Source organism: Lissotriton vulgaris, chromosome 5 (assembly GCF_964263255.1).
Source record: "Lissotriton vulgaris chromosome 5, aLisVul1.2, whole genome shotgun sequence".
NCBI lineage: Eukaryota > Metazoa > Chordata > Amphibia > Caudata > Salamandridae > Lissotriton > Lissotriton vulgaris.
Window position 1 is genome coordinate 1,864,052,728 of NC_141693.1, and position 18,875 is coordinate 1,864,071,602.

At 46.4% G+C, this 18,875-nt stretch overlaps 1 protein-coding gene across 1 annotated transcript in view; it reads right to left on the reverse strand.

Moving 5' to 3' along the window:
• Nucleotides 1-18,875, reverse strand: part of PGAP3 (post-GPI attachment to proteins phospholipase 3) — a 57,285-nt gene that overhangs the window by 3,931 nt on the left and 34,479 nt on the right. Inside the window, exons 6-7 of the mRNA XM_086924357.1 lie at nt 4,696-4,832; nt 3,895-4,099 (exon numbers count right to left, since the gene is read on the reverse strand). Coding sequence (XP_086780483.1) covers nt 3,895-4,099; nt 4,696-4,832 — 342 coding nt within the window. The remainder of the gene's footprint in view (nt 1-3,894; nt 4,100-4,695; nt 4,833-18,875) is intronic.

Below are 18,875 nucleotides of genomic sequence, written 5' to 3' on the forward strand. Positions count from 1 at the left end.
TAGTGCAGGTGGGTCTGCGTCCTAAGTCCTTTTCTCTTCTCTTATGGATAGAAACTGGATAGCCTAACTACAGAAGACACAAGCTTCTGGACCCCCTTCAGAGGGGGGTCTTTTTACTAAAAGAGTGTCACAGTTTCTTTAAGGCATATATTGCACATTTTTAATGATGATCCAAGGGTTGCCCCATAAGCAGGATGTTCTAAAGGGGATTACAGATGACTTGTTCAGTCATCAGAAAACCCATGTTGAAAAGAGTCCAAGGCTAAGGCTGCGTAATCAAGACTGGTCTGCACAGGTTACACAGAGCAGCCTGAAGATCTATTACGGACAAGAGATACACTGCTTGAAGAGTAGAACAGTAATCGGACCTCACATTTTCATAGAACTCAGAAAAGAAATCCTAGTTTAACCTCGCAAATTAGATCGGTTTCATCACTACCAGGAGCACCAATTGTTTTAGCTCCGAGAATAGAGAAGAGACTCTGGACAAAAATATTTGACTGAGGATGGGAAATCTGATATTGAAGCACATATCTATAGACAGCCAAAGAGAGAACTGGAGGATGCTCAATTACTTGCTTCCACTGAGCCACTTTATTGACATTTATTTTGTATTTTCAGCACGCCCACACAGGACAATGGCAGCCGCTTTTCGTATAGAGCGCTAGGCCGCTATAACTATAAAAGTGGGTGCCCTTACCCCATAGCACAATAGTGACATTCTTTCACCTTTAAAAAAAATATAAATCTGCATGCTGAGCGCGGCACCCGCTTTAGGGACACCACGCCCAATTTCACTATTTTCTTTTTTACTGTATTGGTGAGAGCAGCACCCGTTTAACAGACACCGTGTTCTACAATCCAATAGGTTGCTTTTGCCAAAGTTTGACCTATAGGTATTGTAAATGACAATGCCTTTAAATATTATAAAAGGAACTGCCATTTACAGTGCCAATAGCTCAAAATCTCACAATTGCAAGAATATTGCATTGTAAATGCTGGTTATAAAAGCCTGGAGGTCGCCAGAACTCAAGTACACACAGAATCAACCTCAATTGTACTGTAGAAAACTGCCTGCAGCAGGGCTTGAGTTCACACAAAGAACATGTGCGGTGAGGCTACTCCACGATTCACATGCAAAGGAGTATGTGCAATCTGCAAGACATTTATCTGTGGAAGTGCAGTAGGAACGCAGTTCCTACACACAGAAGAAAATGTGCATAGGGGCATGTCAACTGTAGAAGAGTGTGTGTGCTCTTGAAGGAAGGGCCAGACCTTTGCAAGAACATGCACAAAGGGAGAATAGAAGCTGCCAGTAGAAGAGCACATGGAGCAGGGTGTGGAACTTGCCACCCACCAGTGGCAGTTGGTGACTTGAAAGTACTGGGGCGTAAAATACGTTACCAAATGTCAGGGTGCGAGCAAGACTGACAGACACAAGAGGTGATGGAAGTGGTGAGGACTCCCCTCTATGAACATTTTGGTACAAATTTGCCTTAAAAATCCAAAAGCATCAGATTGCTAATCAGAACAGAGAAAATGATCGCTCTGCTACTAGAAAATTGGGCCATGAGGCTTCTTGGAGCAGTTAGTCAATACTGGGGTACACTAAGTCAGGTGTTCTTACAAAAAAAGAAATCAGTGCGCATAAGCGCATCATGCCAGGTCTAATCAAAAACATATTGGGCCACGCATCAAATTTGGAAATTTCGATCACCCAACTGCAATTCTCAGTAAATCGCAATTAGGTAATCGCAATTTCCAATGTATGAAACTCCATGGAGGTTCATATACATATTCCTAGAGGGTCACAAATCGGCCGACTTCATTAATATTAATGAGGTAGTGTTGTATAGTATTTTAGGACCCTATTGTAATTTTCCCGATTCATGCCCTTATATAGGTATAAATCACCATAAACTTATATAGGCATAGAAATCATAAGCATATTTAGACATGGCTCATACAGTCCAAATTAGGCAGGGCTATTTCCACTAGTTCGGAAAATCCACAACGATTTCTTGGAAAACTCTGCTTCAGCAGCTAGGGACTTCCCCTTGCTCGAATACTGACTTGTCCAAGAACTCATGGAGTTTTCAAAGAACTGAGACTCTGTGATGACGTTATTATGTCCACCTTTACGCCAACCTCGGGACCTTCAAGGTATAAATATGCCCACACTTGCCATAGCAAACACACAGTGGTTTGGAGCAGTTCGACTATCTACTTGCCCGACGCATCCTAATACAGGAAGTGCCGAAGGAAGCCGACCCTCTAGCAGACGCACTGAGAGAGACGCTGAATTGCACAGCCTAGTTGGAGATACAGCATAGATTCCCTGTGCCTGAGCAAGCATTGATCCTGCATGCTCGGGCCAATCCCCACGCTGCTTTCATGCTTGAGAGCAGCGTGGGGATTGGATGGGGCTCCGTGAGTCTGATCCAAGAACTGCTGAGACCAGGAGGTGGACGCAGAGGAGCATGAGGTGGCTGGCAGCATCAGGTGAGTTAAACTTTTTTTAAATATTTAACCCACCCGTGTGCTTCCCCTCCCCCATCTAACCCGCCTATCTAAATTAGTGTTGGCCGCCACTGCCGGGCATGAATGCTGGTATCCGCCCATGACTATGTGGTTGTGACTGTCTTTTCTCCTGCCGAGAAATCCAGCTCCAGTGTTTCCAAGCTACCCTTGCGGATTGTTGGGAAATCGAGTCCTGAGATTGTCCGTCTCCATTCTAAACCAAGGTACGGAGCTGATTAGACCCTAAGAGAAATCTTGGATAGATTCTTGGCGAAGGAATACTAAATTTATGCTACACCTCACTTACTTCTTCCCTCGTACTAAGCTTAGGTTAGGTACATCGGGGTAGGCGTATTTTAGAAGCACTAGTTGAGTACTTTTTAGCCTTTGTTATTTATGTATGCATTGATCTATGGTTTAGGAACCATACAATGCTCTTACAGTATTATTTTATTCTCAGGCACAGGGAATCTATGCTGTATCTCCAACTAGGCTGTGCAATTCAGCCAGGTTGTAGAAATCTAAGTGCGCATATCAGTTTTGCCGGCAGGCCAAAATGACATACGCGCATCTGCCACTCCTCCTCCCCCCATCCACGACCCTGCCCCTCCCTGCACACGCTGGTTCACAGCCAGCAGCTGAAAAATCAAACTGTATTAAATATTGTTTTATTTTTCAGCTGCTGGCTCTGAGCCAGTGGGGCGACGCTCCTCCGCCATTGCGGATCAGCTGCCCCCAATGGCCAGCCCCCGGAATCGTCCCACCCTTGTATATGCCTCCTGCCTCCCCACCTCCCCCCATTAGCTGACTAAGCTCCTCATACACTCTGCACCGAGCCATGGCGTCAGTGTCTGAGAGAAGACAACATTTAAATTACTGAAAGAATGCCAGGGCCCACAGTTGACTTTACTGACCTTGCTTGAGCACCAAGGGCTAGAGTCTGCACAGTTGCATGCCCACACAAAAAAAAAAACAATTTCCAACCCATTTTAATATGAAACAGCCAGCGTATGGGACTCATCTTGCATGCCCTCTTCTCCTCCGTTCTCAGAAATTGAGGGGCCCTGCCCATCATGCTCGCAAACACCAGCCACCGCTTCTACCCAAATAAGAGAATGAGCACTTAGGATGCAGCCTGGAGCTCACCTTCACTACAGCACTTGCTGCAGGGCAAGGAGTTTATACTTGGACCACGTGCATCAGAGGACCTATATGCTTTGTACATGAAGCGGACTTGTAGGAGGGCATGTGCATCAGGTGCAGAGAACTCGCAGTAAAAAAAAAACATTTTCATTAACAATACAGAACAGCTTGGGCTACAAGGTCAAAGGGCTCACACCATATAAGAGCATGCACATTGAACATAAAGCTGACCTGTAGAACAGTACGTGCAGTGGAATGGTGCTGATGTGCCACATGGCATGCGCATCGAAGACCCAGAACAGGGGAGGGAAGTCGAGCAGCTCCAGTAGCGCCAGGCCCTGCAGCAGCAGCACAACCAGCACACACTTCCACAGGTACGGCTGACGCTGCTTGTTACGCAGGCACCAGCCCAGCCACCAGCAAAGGTTCACCATACCTGTAGAGGTCAGACAGAAGACAGTTTATCACGCAGTCTGATTGCACATCATGACCCGCTTCCCAGTATCTCTATTCTGCACTGACCCCACCTTCAATGCTGCTGTTTCACCTATTCTTTAGGTTTACCAAGATAAAAATGACCTGCGTCAGCTAAGAACAGTTGTGCCATCAACTTCATCTTTTGTACTTCCGCTGTGCACACCTCCATATACAGTGTGAATTTTTTTGTGGACATGTGCACTTAGAATTCCTGGCACAGCACCAGTGGGTGGGGGATTTGGAGGTACAGTGAGAGGTTGCGGCATATCTACCCTACTAGTGCCTTCAAACTACCCACAAACAATCTATATCAAAACATCATTCATTGCCAAAAGATATGGTGCTATTGCTATTGCCATGTGCAACAAAGGGCACACGTATCTAAGCAGAGCTTCTCTCACACCACACCTATTCTGGTGCCAAGCCAAAGAGTGTTTTTAAATCCAGGCGTCAGAAGGGAGCTGAACTGCACTGCAAACGGAGTATTCATAGTAACAGAAGTCTATAAGGCTCTGATAGATGGCAGTATATTACTCCACTGGCAGGTGTACATACCAAAGGCCACATTTGCTGCCATGTTGTATCCATAGTCGAAGCCTCTCAGGGATAGATAGGCCACGTGGCAGACGAACAGAATGATGAGGATTGCTCTGAAGGCACTGGAGAAGGCGGGATGCTTCAGGCCAAGAGTCCTATAAAATGGGAAACTCAGAGATCAAATCCAGTCCATCAGCCCACATTTTTTAGGCTCATTAATGAGTCAATTTTGAACACAGTTCCATCAACACAGATCCCAATTCCCACATGATAAAATGATGTTCTCATCACAGATTAGACAAGTAACCATCTACCAGCAAACTAGTGTCTACCATCCAAAGGAAAACTACTGTTGGTTTCTTTTAAAAGACAAGTGTGCGAACTGTGATAAACAGAGGGACGTTAAAGAGCTTGAGGCTTAGATACAATGATGTCTGCCTCTCTCCCACCCCAAACCACGCTCCCACCCCAGTGGACAACACATCTCTAGTGGAGTGGAGTGGCATGTAAGGGTGGTAATGTATTTGAATGCACAGAGGGCTTTGCCTCACAGGCCTTTCTAGATAAATCACATTATTTTGGTTGGATTCTGGCTCTCGGAACGAGCCAGTCCAATGTCCAGTGTACCTTGGGCTTTGAGGTTCCATCTAGAGCCATCTCCTGGTATCTAGGACTCCAGTGGGAAGCCAATGTCCCCTTGGTACTAGAGTTTAGGAACCTGCTAGGAGCTGGCTTGATGACTTTTGGCAAATTGCTAAGCCGACTGACTAGGAGACTATCACAGCAGATGGTGCACAACTTTGCAATTCAGTCCTGCGCATCATCACTTAAATCACTATACCAATTTCCGAAAGGGAGTCAAATCTTTCCCTTTCATCAAGCATACTTCAATTTCACAAGAACTTTATCGCTGGCTAATCCATCTTCTTTCCTTCTTTCACTATGAAGACCCAGTTTTGCAAATTTCCGAATAGGGAAATAGTAGGAAGTGATTGTTGTAAAAATGCAGTCTTGCATTAATAGTGAGCCAGCAACTGGAAGAAGGATCCCTTGTTCATTGAGTCATGGAGTCTGCATGCAGAGAAAGCAGTTGCGCAACATCCCCAGAGTAATCTAAAACTACTTTTATAATGCATCTTTTTTGTGTATGTGCACACAACACTATTAGAGAACAACCAGGCTGGGCATGCTGCTGTCTGTACATTCCCAAGTTGCATGTGCTTTTGTCTGTGTGTGCCTCTGGGACTGCCTCCCGGCGGAACTGTGGCGGCCGCTATTTAACGGCGGTGGCGGGTGAGGGGATGGTAAATGAAAGGAAAAAGAAAAAAAAAACAACACTTAACTACAGGCTGGCTGGGCCAGCGCCTCTCGGTCCTCTTCGAGAGCAGAAAGCTCCAAGACTCCCCTACCCAATCACAATGCTGCCTTACAGCATCATCCGCATTGTTCTGAGCGCCGCCATTCGGCGCTCAGAGAGGGAGTGGGAGACTGGGCATGTTCTTCACCCAAACTGTGCAATAAAGCCGATGGAGAACATGCAATGAGTGCGTGACGGTTTACCTGCCCAAGACGGCTGGCCAAACCGGCATGCGCACTTTAGTGTCTGCTCATCACTCCTCCCCTTGGCCACTGCTCTGGCCAGCCCAGCCCCTAAGCAGACAACAGAAAACTAAAATAATAACATCGGTTATCATCAATTTAGTTTTCCTTTTTAACCTGCTTGCAGAGCAGTGGTGAGACTCTCCTCCACCTTGGCGGAGGAGCCACCACTGCAGCACAATATGCTGCTGTTTCTCTGTGCCCCCAGGGAGCATGTGCCATTTTCTCTCCACCATGGGAGCATATGCCACTTTCTGTGCACACATATGGAGCACTTACTGCTGTCCGTGCACCCGAAGATTAATGGCTGCACTGACACCTACAATGCATGGCAAGCTATTTTCAGTTACATGGCATCCCAGATATTTCCACTATAATGAATCTGATCAAAAACCACTTGAAGTAGGTGCACAGGGAAGATTCATTCCCAAATTAAACTTACTAAATATTTTTATTTCTAGTTACAACTATTTTAGTTATTACAATTTAGGCAAATGGTGCCAGCAGCGTTCCACTGGTGCACGCATGCGTGGATGTGAATGAAGTGATCACCAGCAGCAATCACAACATTGCACCTTTTAAAATTTTTTTTTTTTTTTGCTGTAAACTACTTTAACGGCATGCGCGCTAGCGGGTTTTCCCGCTGCGCGCTGAAATTTCAAAAAACCCGCGTTACGTGACAAAGCCAGCTCGTCATGCGCGCAGCGCAGGTAAAGCCCATGACGAGCTGGCTTTGTCACCCGCATCGAAGGGGTTAATATATTTAAAAGGTTACTTGTGCACCTGCTTTGAAACCATTTAAGTCTCTCTTCACAGACAGGAAATGACTTCTATCCTTCACAGGGCTCAGGAGTAGGAAAGATGTTACTTACCGGTAAAAATCAGTTTGCAGCTGTAGTGCTACAGATTCATATGTGCTAAATCATTTGTGTCATCTAGTGCTGAGTGGGGGCAAATTGTCTTTCTTTCTAAGTAAAGGCTTTTGTTTTATGGGGATTCAAGATGCCTCCCCAAAACACGAACTGTACCAGGAAGGATCCACCTTAGATTGTGCTTTTCCAGCACAGATGGCAGTAAGTGGGAGTAGTGATGCTGTAATACAAGAGTTCAAGAATCTCAATGTTACACAAGAGTGAACTTAGATTTGTTGATTGCAATGTGCAAATGTTAATTCAGGCATTTGCTTATTTTCTGTTAAACAAGTAGTCTTCGCTAGCTTAACTGTTGTCAAGGATTTCCAAAGCAAGCTAAATATATTGCTGGAGTTTCCCCTGTCCTAGTTAGTCGATCAACGTTGAGAACATTTCCAGATGGAACAGGGCATCGTGACATGCATAGACCTTGATAGGGATGGAAGCTTCCGCTAGGGCGTTTGGAACACTCAACTGATTCCCAGGGACAAAACGGACATGTTTTACATGGACAAATAGCCACAACTTATACATTAACGCAGGGGTCTCCAAACCGGTCCAGGAGGGCCGGATCCATTCCAGATTTTTTGGATATCCCCATTGAGATACATGTAGTAATGTTAAAAATCTGGCATGGATCCGGCCCTCCAGGACCGGTTTGGAGACCCCTGCATTAACGTATAACAACTGGATCAATAAGAATGACGGGCAACATATTAGTTATAAAAGACTATCACCGGACATCTTTTTGCTGCCCAGCTTTCAATTCCTCTACCATGTACTGGTAGTGACAATGAGGAGTCTGCGGCATCGCTTCACAGGGACGTAGAAAACCTTGTCTCTAATATCTGTACCATCATGTTATATATCGGATTTATATAACTCTTACGGGATGTCATCTATGGTCAGATAATAAGGCTGTTATTCCATCAGTTATTTCTGTTATCAATTAAATTACACTAGGACTCCATTTAACAGAAAATAGAAGAAAGTCGCAGAAAAGTGGGGTAGGCAAAGATACGGCTGAATGGGACCAGGCTGCAACCCTATCTGGTGTTAACTGCGGTTCGATCGCCAGGTGCAGCAAAGCAGAGGGATCAACTGAGAGTGCTGATCACCTAGTAGAAACAGAGAGAAGTGGAAACTTTGTTGGCTGATGCAACTAAGGTAGCATGGGAGCAGATTACGGGGAGAAAGAACAGGGTGATTCTTTTAGGAGTGCGCCGATAAGAAATGCAGAGTTCGAGACAGTTATACAAGGAGAAAAGGAAAAATAAAGAGAAAACAAATGTGGTGTGTCAAAGGAAATAATATTTGAAGGAAATAATGTTCAAGTTCAACTAGATGTAAAGAAATCGATTACTTTGGGTGCAAAGCGTAAACAAGCTACAGCAGCGAGCAGATATTGCTTATTTGGACAGGAAACTAGATAGCTGTTAGTTGCATGCACTGGAAAATCTGTGCCTGATGAGAAAGAACAGCAAGGCAGTGAAGATTAAATTAGAATTAGCACATTAGATGTATAGCACTGATTGAAGAAAAAGAGCTAATTTAAGTGCATATGACTTCGAGGCAGAGTTTGTTAAAAGTGCGCACTGATAAGACATTAAGTTTATCTGTCAATGTAATGTAGGGCGAGAAGTGCCGAATAGGCGTGAAAGCTGTACACAAAAGTTGGGCAGATGATGTAATGCCTACAGGGAGCGGTGTAGATTGTAATCTTGAGAAAGGTACAGGGATTCAAACGGGGAGTAGAGTTTCTTTGAACTACCTGCTTAGAATCAGCTAAAAAAATGAAGATTCAAGTGCAGGAATATACAAACGGTTTATGGTTTGAGCATTGATTTTGACTGTGAACATGATCTGGAAAGTGGTGTGTAATGTCACTGGGGTAAAATATCAGTTTGAGTGGAAGTTGGTGACAGATAACATAACTATTGGGAAGGGACTCGAGAAGCAGGGATACTTCTTATTTAGCAAGGAGACACCATCCGGGTCTAGTAATTCTCCATAGGAGAAAAAGGTAACAACCATGCACAGGGTGCAGGAAAAAAGAGACCGCAGGAGGAAGCAAGCCATTGCCTTTGTATACACAAATTCTTCTGGCAAGATCCAAACTAAGGTGTATGCCGGGGTATACCCTCATAAAGTGCTACTGCCGACAGAGAGTGAAGACTGGCCTTGAGAACACAAGAATATATGATGGAAACAGTGAACGTGCCAGGAGTAGCCCCACTGAGTGAATGGGATAACATCTACGCTCTGATAATAGTGCAGCCATTCCACTGATTGTTGCTGCTATCAATTAAATGTCATTATAACGCCATTGGGTGTGAGCGTTTTCTGTTTTCACGAGATTGCTCCCATGTGGCCACTTTCAAAAGGGTAACGTGCTGCTACCTAGGCACACCGGTTCAAGAGATACAAAGCAGCGCATTCTATTTAGACTGGTGTGGTAAGACTACGTATTTGAAGGTAATTACTATCCAAAATGTCATACCATAATCTTGTCTATGGGGAAGTGGGAGGACACATGAGAATCTTCAGTACTAAAAGCTGCAAACCAATTGTTACAGGTAAGTAACATTTCATGTTTGCAGCCTCTGCTTTGCATACACGGAAAAGCAGTGCCCTTCTCAACAAAGGGGTAGCTTGCTAGCTGTAGCGGGAGATGTTTGGAAAAGATCTAAACAGAATAGTGGCAAGGCTGTACTACAACCACTACCAGACATTAGATAAACACCATTGGGCTGATGTCACCCCAATGGGTAGTAGTTTGAAGTAGTAATTTCATCTGTCATCGCTCCGAACTTGCTTTTTAAAGATAGATGAGTTTGTGTCAAAACTAAGAGAACTATTGATTGATTTTCACCTTGTTTGTGAGTGTAAAACTGATGACGATTCAGGACTATGTTAACTTCTCTTGCAAATCTTATTTCCAAGCGTTTTTTTGTTTCAGCAAAAACATTAGGTAAAGTTGCGGCTGGTAGATATTTAAAAATACTTTGGCCTTCTTTTCCAAGATTATTCAACAATAAGGCTTTTTTTCTTTCAGCACTAAATTTTGATCCATCTATTGCATCAATATAGTTTTCAAACATAGGTAGCCAATCTTCCCACTCTATTGCAAGTGGTCCAGGGGAAGCTAAAAATAAAGGTGGAGTAACAATGGTGCTCTGACTAGCCATGACAAAAAGAAAGTCAAATGTACTAAGAATAAAAAGAAATAGTGCTTGGTTTGTATAGCAAAATGTTCTGTTGCAGGAGAAAGCCTCTGACTAACAACTGTTATAGGATTGCCATGGAAACTGAAACAAAACTTGAACACGACAATGTAATTTCAGATCTTTTGAAGATCGAAAAACTGATTGCAGAGTGCAGATAAATAATGAAAATTAATTTAATCAATACCTCTGAAAAATCCAATGCGCAAAGTATTTCATGTAAAATATCGATCTCTGTTCTGATCGGTAAAATTTCTTTTCACGGAGCTGTCTTCGCAAACAAAATGGCCGCCACGTCGTGCGTACGCGTTTTCAATGGGAAATCGGCCTAGTTATGGTGGCGCGTCGAGCGTGGTTTGTGTGATGGTTTTTAGGGGAAATCGGGCATAAACAACGCAACAGCGTGTCAGCTCGAGATCTCCCTACGTCACTGTAACCTTCTCGTGCTTCACTTCAGCTCCCATCCACGTCGCCAAAAATGTAGTAAGTTAACAAGAAGCCTTCAGTAATATAAATTATCTTGTTTATTGAAGATCGATCATCCGGGTGGAAATGCGTGGCTCCCCCTCTGGCTGGTCAGCAATCAACTGCCAGAGAGTAGAACTGTCAGCTATCAAGGAATGTAGAATGCACTAGACACAGTGCTCTACAATCCATAGCTGACGTACAAGATTACAACATAATGTTTGTCACCTACCATGAAGCGGAAGTTTGGGCGGTGGGCTGGGTGGATGGAGATGTGAAAGTAGGCGATTTGAGATTGAGGGCCGCCATACAGGTCACATATAGGGCACCAGAGTGTGTAATTTTGACGTGCTCAAAGAAGATATTCCGGTTGAGCAGTCAGACATGGAGTGTAGGCCTCAGTGTGCCATCTTGTTTTGGGAATAAGGAAGTACAAGGAGTTATCAATTTTTCACCACTAATGGATCTACTGCTCCCGTTTAAAGCAGTGCCTGCATTTCCTCTTGCAAAAGCATTTTTTTTTTGGTTTTAGCTGATGGTGTGCCAGTAGATGAAATATTTGGTGGTTTGGTCTGGAAGTCTAGCTGTGAATAATAACCACTTGTCCGAGGTGAACTCTTCCCAATGGGAATATATAACCTTAGCTATTCCCCAAGCCAGCACTACTCATGCTAAGATGGAAATTAAATAAAATACCAGCATTTGGAAAGCGCACAGCTACCTCCGGAGAGGTGTCCCAGCGCTGGGGGCCCTCGGGAAGATTAAGTGAGCTATTGCCCAGAGTCACATGGTGCTGGGCTAACCTGCCGCCGGCACTGGGGATCAAGCCGTGAACCACGTGGTCAGGAGTCAGGCACCCTGGCCGCTGCGCTACACCTCTTCACAAGGCACAGAATCACTTAAGTGTACACATCGCTTGGCAAGGCGGTGGAACCAGTACTGATCAGTTTGAGGCATCACTAAAGTCAGGACTTTCAAATTGCCTTTACAGATGAGGCCTGGAACAGGATCCTGAACTATATCACGCAAATCACAAGAAATTTGTGACTGAAATCGTTGCAGTTCAATTATACACACTACACAATTGAAAAAATATATATATTTTATTTTGAAAAGAAAATAACACATTAAACAAGGAATGATACACAATGCACAATAATGGTCCTTCAACACTTGTCTCACATGGCAATTGCCCAAATGTAAATCCATTGTAAGTGGATCTGTCGGAGTTTGAACGAGCCGGGCAGGCATGAAAAACAATCCAAGACTATAATACATATCTTTCCCAAGAGCAGGGACATACATTACATCATTCAAGGTTCCCCCCCCCTGTTGTCTTGATAACAACCCCCCTCCCTCCACTTCTCCTTCCACCTCTAGAATGTAATATTTTATCCACGGTGCCCATATCTTCCGAAATTTCCGTGGACAGCCCCTAGCCCTATACATCACTAATTATGCCACCATATACAGATCAAGACTCATCCTCCATTCATTGAGAACCAGTGTTTGTTAAGCCCCCAATATTTTGCTATATCCCGTTTGGCCACCACTAACCCCAAGTTGGCTAATATAAGTTTGCGTCTTGGGATATTCACGTCGGTCGGGAGAAGAAACTGTGGCTCTAATTCTATTTGGACTTCAAGTATGTTATTAAGCTCCCTCACAATCTTTCACCAGTATACCTGGGTCTGTGTGCATTCCCACAGGGAATGTATGAACGTTCCGCTTGCTACATAGCACATAAGGCATTCTGGACTTTACACCCTCCCTATTTTATGCAATTGTGCTCTATCAAAGTAGGTTCGGTGGAGAATTTTGGACTGGATGTGACGTAACCGAAGTTTGTTTGCCACTTACTGTGGATGCATGAGAGCGGTCTCCCAATCTATATCTTCCAGAACTCCGGTGTTGGTTTCCCATTTAGTTCAGAGTGACCTAATTTGTCAGGCATATTGAGTAACGTCTTATAGGTAAATGAAATGGCTTTAGCTGGGACCTCTTCCTGCAGGAGTCGACCCTCTAATGGGCCGTACTCGGGCAGTGTCTCCCTCTCCAGCCCTTCCGCAATTCATGCATGCTTCAGACGAAGATATGCATATGCTTGAGTGTCGTGTAGCTGATACCTGGCTTGGAGTGTGTTAAAAGAGGTCAACTCACCCGGTCCAGGATATCCCCTATTTCAGAAATGCTTATCAGGTCCCATTTCTTAAAGACTCTCAGATTCCCAACCTCAGTCAACCTATTTCCTTTCAACAGCGGGGTCTCCCTGGTACACATCCGGTCCCATTGCATTTGTCGTTCTGAGCTTTTCCATGCCTCTAATGTCCTCTGGGTCGCCTGTAGCAATTGCCTGCTTTCCTTGCCCCCATAGATATAGTGATGGTGTGTGCATTCTTTAAAACTGTAACCTTTCCAGCTGATACGTCGAGTGATCCCTTGACACATGAATCCAGTCATTGATAACTATGAGGTGGGATGTTCTATAGTATGCCCTAATGTCTGGGAGGGTCAAACCCCCCTTATATGGATTTCTCTGTAGAGTTTGAAGTGCCAGGCGTGGATAGGCCCCATCGCAGAGGAGCAAGCGTAATTCGCTATCTTATGAGTTTGAACATCATGTCTGAAATTTTAATATTTTGCATCACAGAGAGCAGCTGGGGAAGTGTAATCATTTTGTACATAGCAGCCCTCCCCATAATAGTTAAGGGAAGTCTTCTCCATCACTAGACTTCTTCCTGAAAGTTTGAGAGGACCCGCCTAATATTACGTGTTCGGCTCGCTGTCCCATCTGTAGTGATGTAGAAGCTAGATAGGTAAATCCTTTGGTCGACCAGCGTAAACAACCAGGGTATGTTTGGGGCTCCACCTCACCCGACTGGGTATAGGGTTGACTTACTCCAATTGATTTTATATCCCACATGACACCCGTATGTCTAAAAAAGTTGTAGGAGTTGTGGAGCGTCTCTTTCGGGTTTGTCACATATAGTAAAATATCGTCCGCATAGAGAGACATGCGTTCTTCATCTAGCAATCGGGAGTCATCTACAAGTCCACCCAACCCCGGGGAAGCTCTATTGACACAGGCCAAGGGTTCTAGAATAAAAGCAAAAAGTAGGGGGGGAAAGGGACATCCCTGTCTGGTCCCTCTTTGAATTGGCCAGGTTTCCGATAGAGCTCCATTACCCGAACCCTAGCCTCGGGCTTAGTATAAAGCAGCGCCATCCATTCCCTAAAGCCAAGGCCAAATCCGAATTTCTCTAGAGCGTGCCTCACAAGAGACCAGTGGATGGTGTCAAACGCCTTCTCAGCATCCAGTGAAAGGAGCAAGTGGGCCTCTTCCAGTTCTCGGACAGCATCCATCCAATTGGCTACTCTTCGTAGGTTGTAGCGTGTTACTCGTTTTGGCATAAAGCCAGATCGATCTTAGTCAAGCAATGAGGTGATGACTGCTAAAAGGCGTGTCACAAGTATAGTAGCCAGGATTTTGGTTTCTATATTCAACACACTACACATACTTGATCTACCCCTCGCAGTTACACAGATTGTTAAGTACAGAGCCACATATATGCCCCAGATGTGGTACATAATTTGCTGTCCTTTATCATATGATGTGACAGTGCACAACACTGTTCTTGTTCTGGACAGAAGTCTGTGCCAACACAACACATATAATGAGGAGGCTCCGCGAGCCAAAAATGTGCCTGCTGGGTCGGGTGCCTTGCCCAAAAACAGACAAAGCTGGTGCAAATTCATAGACTTGCCGCTACCACTGGCGAGTGAGCGACTACAATATACTGAAAAGTGCTCTCGGCACCACCAGTAGTGGGTTAGAAGCAGGAACGCAATCCACTGCTTGGCATGAACCAAAGATGTGATGCAACGGCTCCAGCGACAGGCTGGGCACAAGGGATGCACATCACGCGTGGCGCTGGAACCAAATTCTGACTTGCGGCTGCCATGAGGGGTTGATCAATTAACCTGGGGAAATGAGCCGGGCAGTACAGTAGCGCCCACTGTGGCTTGCACCACTTACCACTGTTGCACCCTCCCCCGCTACTGGTGTTAACGCTGCTCGCTACTCCCCCTCTCGCTGATACTGGTGCACGTTGTCCCCAGCAGGTTATCAAGCACTGCACTCACTGGGGCACCACTCTACCTTCCTTCACTCACATGGGTCTTGCGGACTGTGATTTCTGTGTATTCAACCCACTGTGTCCAAGATTCTGAACTGTAAAAGCAACTGGGTCCTATCCTATACTTGATATGTAACAGATACTAAATGTTGTTGTCATTAGTATGGAGAACTTCTAATAAAGAGCAATAAAAAAAAAGCTTACTCATTCCCCAATATGGGTTGTGAGATCACTCAAAATTAGTGGATAGCCACTATTTAGATGCCAAGGACACCCTGTTTTGGGTGGATCCATCCTTTCCATTGTTATTTCCAAGGCATCCGCCTCCGAGTAAGTCTTAGTGGTTTGACTTTCAAGAAAGGACTGCTGCATTTGGTACTGCTTCATCTAGTGGTTGATGCTTTTGCTGCTGCCCGTGTTTTCTTCAACATGGAATTTACCTGCGGCCCAAAGAGGAGTTCTTCAACAAAGGACAGGCCAATGAGGTACAGCTGGAATTCCAGATTCAAACCAGACACCCTTAGCTACGCATGAGCATGTGATCTACATCAATACATGTTGCAAACATGATATTCTGTACATACGATTCAGAAAATTTTAAGAGGTGTGGCGCAGCGGCCAGGGCGACTGACTGCGGAATCTGGGGATCAGGGTTCGATCCCCGGTGCTGGCGGCAGAATAGCCCAGCACCATTTGACTCTGGGAAATAGCTTGCTTAATCTTCCCTACGGCCCCCAGCGCCTAGAGACCCTTACGGGTGATTGTTCGCACTTTACAAATGTGAATGACGATTAATGAGGATTAGAATTATTTTAACGGTATCAGAATAGTTTGAATAAGTAGACAGGACTAAAGCAGTTGTCCTAAAACTTGGGATGGATACTGCGGAGGCAGTAATATAAAAGGAGCAATACAAATTAGAAAAAGCTGAAAGGTAACAGGTTCAGTGAAACTGTGTAACCTACATAACCCATATAATGCCTATTTGGTTAATCTGGCTTTACTTGGATTGATTTATCAAGGAGAAGTTTTTGATCAGTGGTTAGAGTATATGGGTCGATGAGTTTGTAAATTGATGACTGAATTGCCCCGAGAAAGCAGAAAGTCAGAAATGTATTGGGTTACACAATAAACCATCAGGGAAAATTTAAATAACGGGCCAAGCCACTGAACTATGTTGCAATAGTGTAGCAATAACAGTGAATTACAGGGATGTTTTTCACTGAGAAGTTCTGAGTGACATCACATAGACAATGAGAGCAAAGCTTGAGTTGTCTATGATGTCACTCAGAACCCCGAGGGGAAAAACATCACCGTAATTCATTAATTACCCATCTATAATTTTGTGTTATGTAAGGCTCCAAAAACATTTTCACCGGCTTTCAATTGCTACATAGGAGCAGAGAATTCATGGGGGAGTTATAAATAACACAGCCTCTCCACCCTGGCACGAAAAATAAATAAAAAATATTCTTGCAATCCCTAACCAAACCCGCCCAGCTTCTCTGCCTTGTTTCTGCCTCCTGCAGATGTGATGTCTGCTTTCATTTAAAGATGACAAGCAGCGCTCCGCTACAGGCTCTAGGACAGCCCCGTCAGCCTGGCCTGAAAGCCCTAAATGACTACACAACAGGGGGGGCGGAGCTAGCCGGCGTCAATGGTGGACGCATAAGAGCGAAGCTCCGTGCCAGCAACTATCCTGCAAATATCCTTCGCTAGCGGTGGAAGCTGAACAGGAGCGGTGGGAATCGTTGCCCCTACCCCCGACTGAACTCCTGTTGTATTTTGGGCGGGAAGCGACACCGACAACCCTCATTTTGCCCGTCTATCCTGCAGGCGCCAGACCAGGCCCGGATCCCCAGCCTTTCCTGGACAGCGGGGCCGCGCTGCGTCACCCGACGTGCGGCCGCGCCGAGCCGCGCACCTCGGGGTCAGACGGTACCCGGTGGAGACTTGCCTTTCTGGTGCCCCATACCCCTAGACTGCACACCGGAGGTGCGATACAGAGGTCTGGGGGCGACAGGAGCCGCGGTGGAGGCGCCGGACCGGCTGCGGAGCCGGTAGGAGACTGCGTTGCAGCCGCCGAAGATCCCCCTGAGGGTGAGCTTGTCCCCGGCCCCTGGACGACAGTAATTGCCACAACACAGGGGCGCAACGCGTTGACTGGGGAGAGGCTGTCTAAGCGCTGAGGCCCCCCCCCTCAAGAGTTGGTTTCCGACACTACCCTGGGCCGACCCAGTGGAGCTGGAGGGTGAAGGGCCTGCCTCTGCTGTCAAGGCCCAGAGACGCATGTGGCTCGAACGGTGACCGGGCGGGGCCCTACGGACACCTTGCCTGAGCTACTGAACCCCTAACACTGTCCGCTGCCAACGGGGGGGCACGCAAAGGGCACTAAGATCCAGAAGTGCCTGCATCCACGTGGGGCCCTACCTTCCCTCCGGGCACCGGCGATAGCGGCGGCCAGCAATTTGCCTTGAGAACTGAGGCTGTTTGCGAGGACCCAGCCCCCGCAAACACAAATATGGGCAAGGGGGATAGAACGCAAACAAAACTGTCGTTTGACCAACGGCGGCAAAAGGAGCCAGAACAGCAGGTTGCCCAATCTCCAGGCGCCGCTGGTGACCCAGGCGCCTCGCTATGTGCGGAAATAAAAGGGATGCTTACTACTATGGAAAAGGGCCTGCAGGAAGGCATGTCTGCCATTGGAAACAAGATTGATGCGCTGTCTTATCGGATGGACCGTATGACTGAAAGGATAGACAAGCATGCGGAGCGGCTGGACATGGCAGAGCGCCGATTGACTGAGGCAGAGGAGGCGCAAACGGAGTGGGACGCCGACCGTAAGCAATTCGGGCGACTGCTGCAGGTAATCCAGGAGAAGTCGGAGGACTTGGAAGCACGATCCCGGCGCTCCAACATCCGCGTTACGGGAGTGGCAGAGTCGACCCAAACGGGCAAAATGGCACTGTTCGTCGAGAAGCTTCTGAAGACGCTCCTGGGGGAAGACACCTTTTCGCCAATGTTTATAATTGAACGCGCCCACCGCACTCTCGGACCAAAGCCTACCCCAGGCGCCAACCCCAGGCCGATCATCGCGAAATTGCTAAATTACAGGGACAGGGACGCGGCCCTCCGAGCGGCTCGTGAGAAAGGGAAACTACAGTATGAGGGAATGGACATATCGCTGTACCCCGATTTCACCTCGAAAGTACAGGAGGAGAGACGACGATTTGTCCCGTACAAGCAGCAACTCAGGGAACTTGGCCTGGACTACGCCATGTTATACCCAGCGAAGCTACGTATCAACAGGCAGGGACATTCGCATTTTTTCACCGACCCTAAAGAACTGCAAAAATCCCTGAAGGTCTGGATGAGAGAGCGCCGAGGGAGCCCAGAGACACGTACGGCGGAGCAGGCTGGCAATACTGACCTTGAGGAACAGGACTGATAAGGAGAGGGGAATCCACGGAACTTTATGGAGACCCTACTGCCTGCGCACCCCGGAGGCCCCCCCCTGGGGGAGTAGACGACGCCCTCACCGAACAATCCACTGAAGTCACTGGACTGTTGCACGATGGACTGTGGGTGAGATTTACACACTGTGAGTTTGTACCACTGTGGGGTCGCGCTTTAGCTATTGTAATTGCCTTACGCAGGAAATGGCACCCAGGTGCTGAACTCAAGGGGGAATAGTGATTTGGGGGGGGGGGGGGGGGGGGGGGGGGGACCCTGAACTGATGGTAGAATACCCTGCTTAACAGTCACTGCTGATTTCTACTAGCGGGGCGCTGGCGAAGGGGCAGACTATGGACATTGGACGGGAGTCCCGGTAGGAGAGGGGACGGCAAAAGGACTAGTCTGGC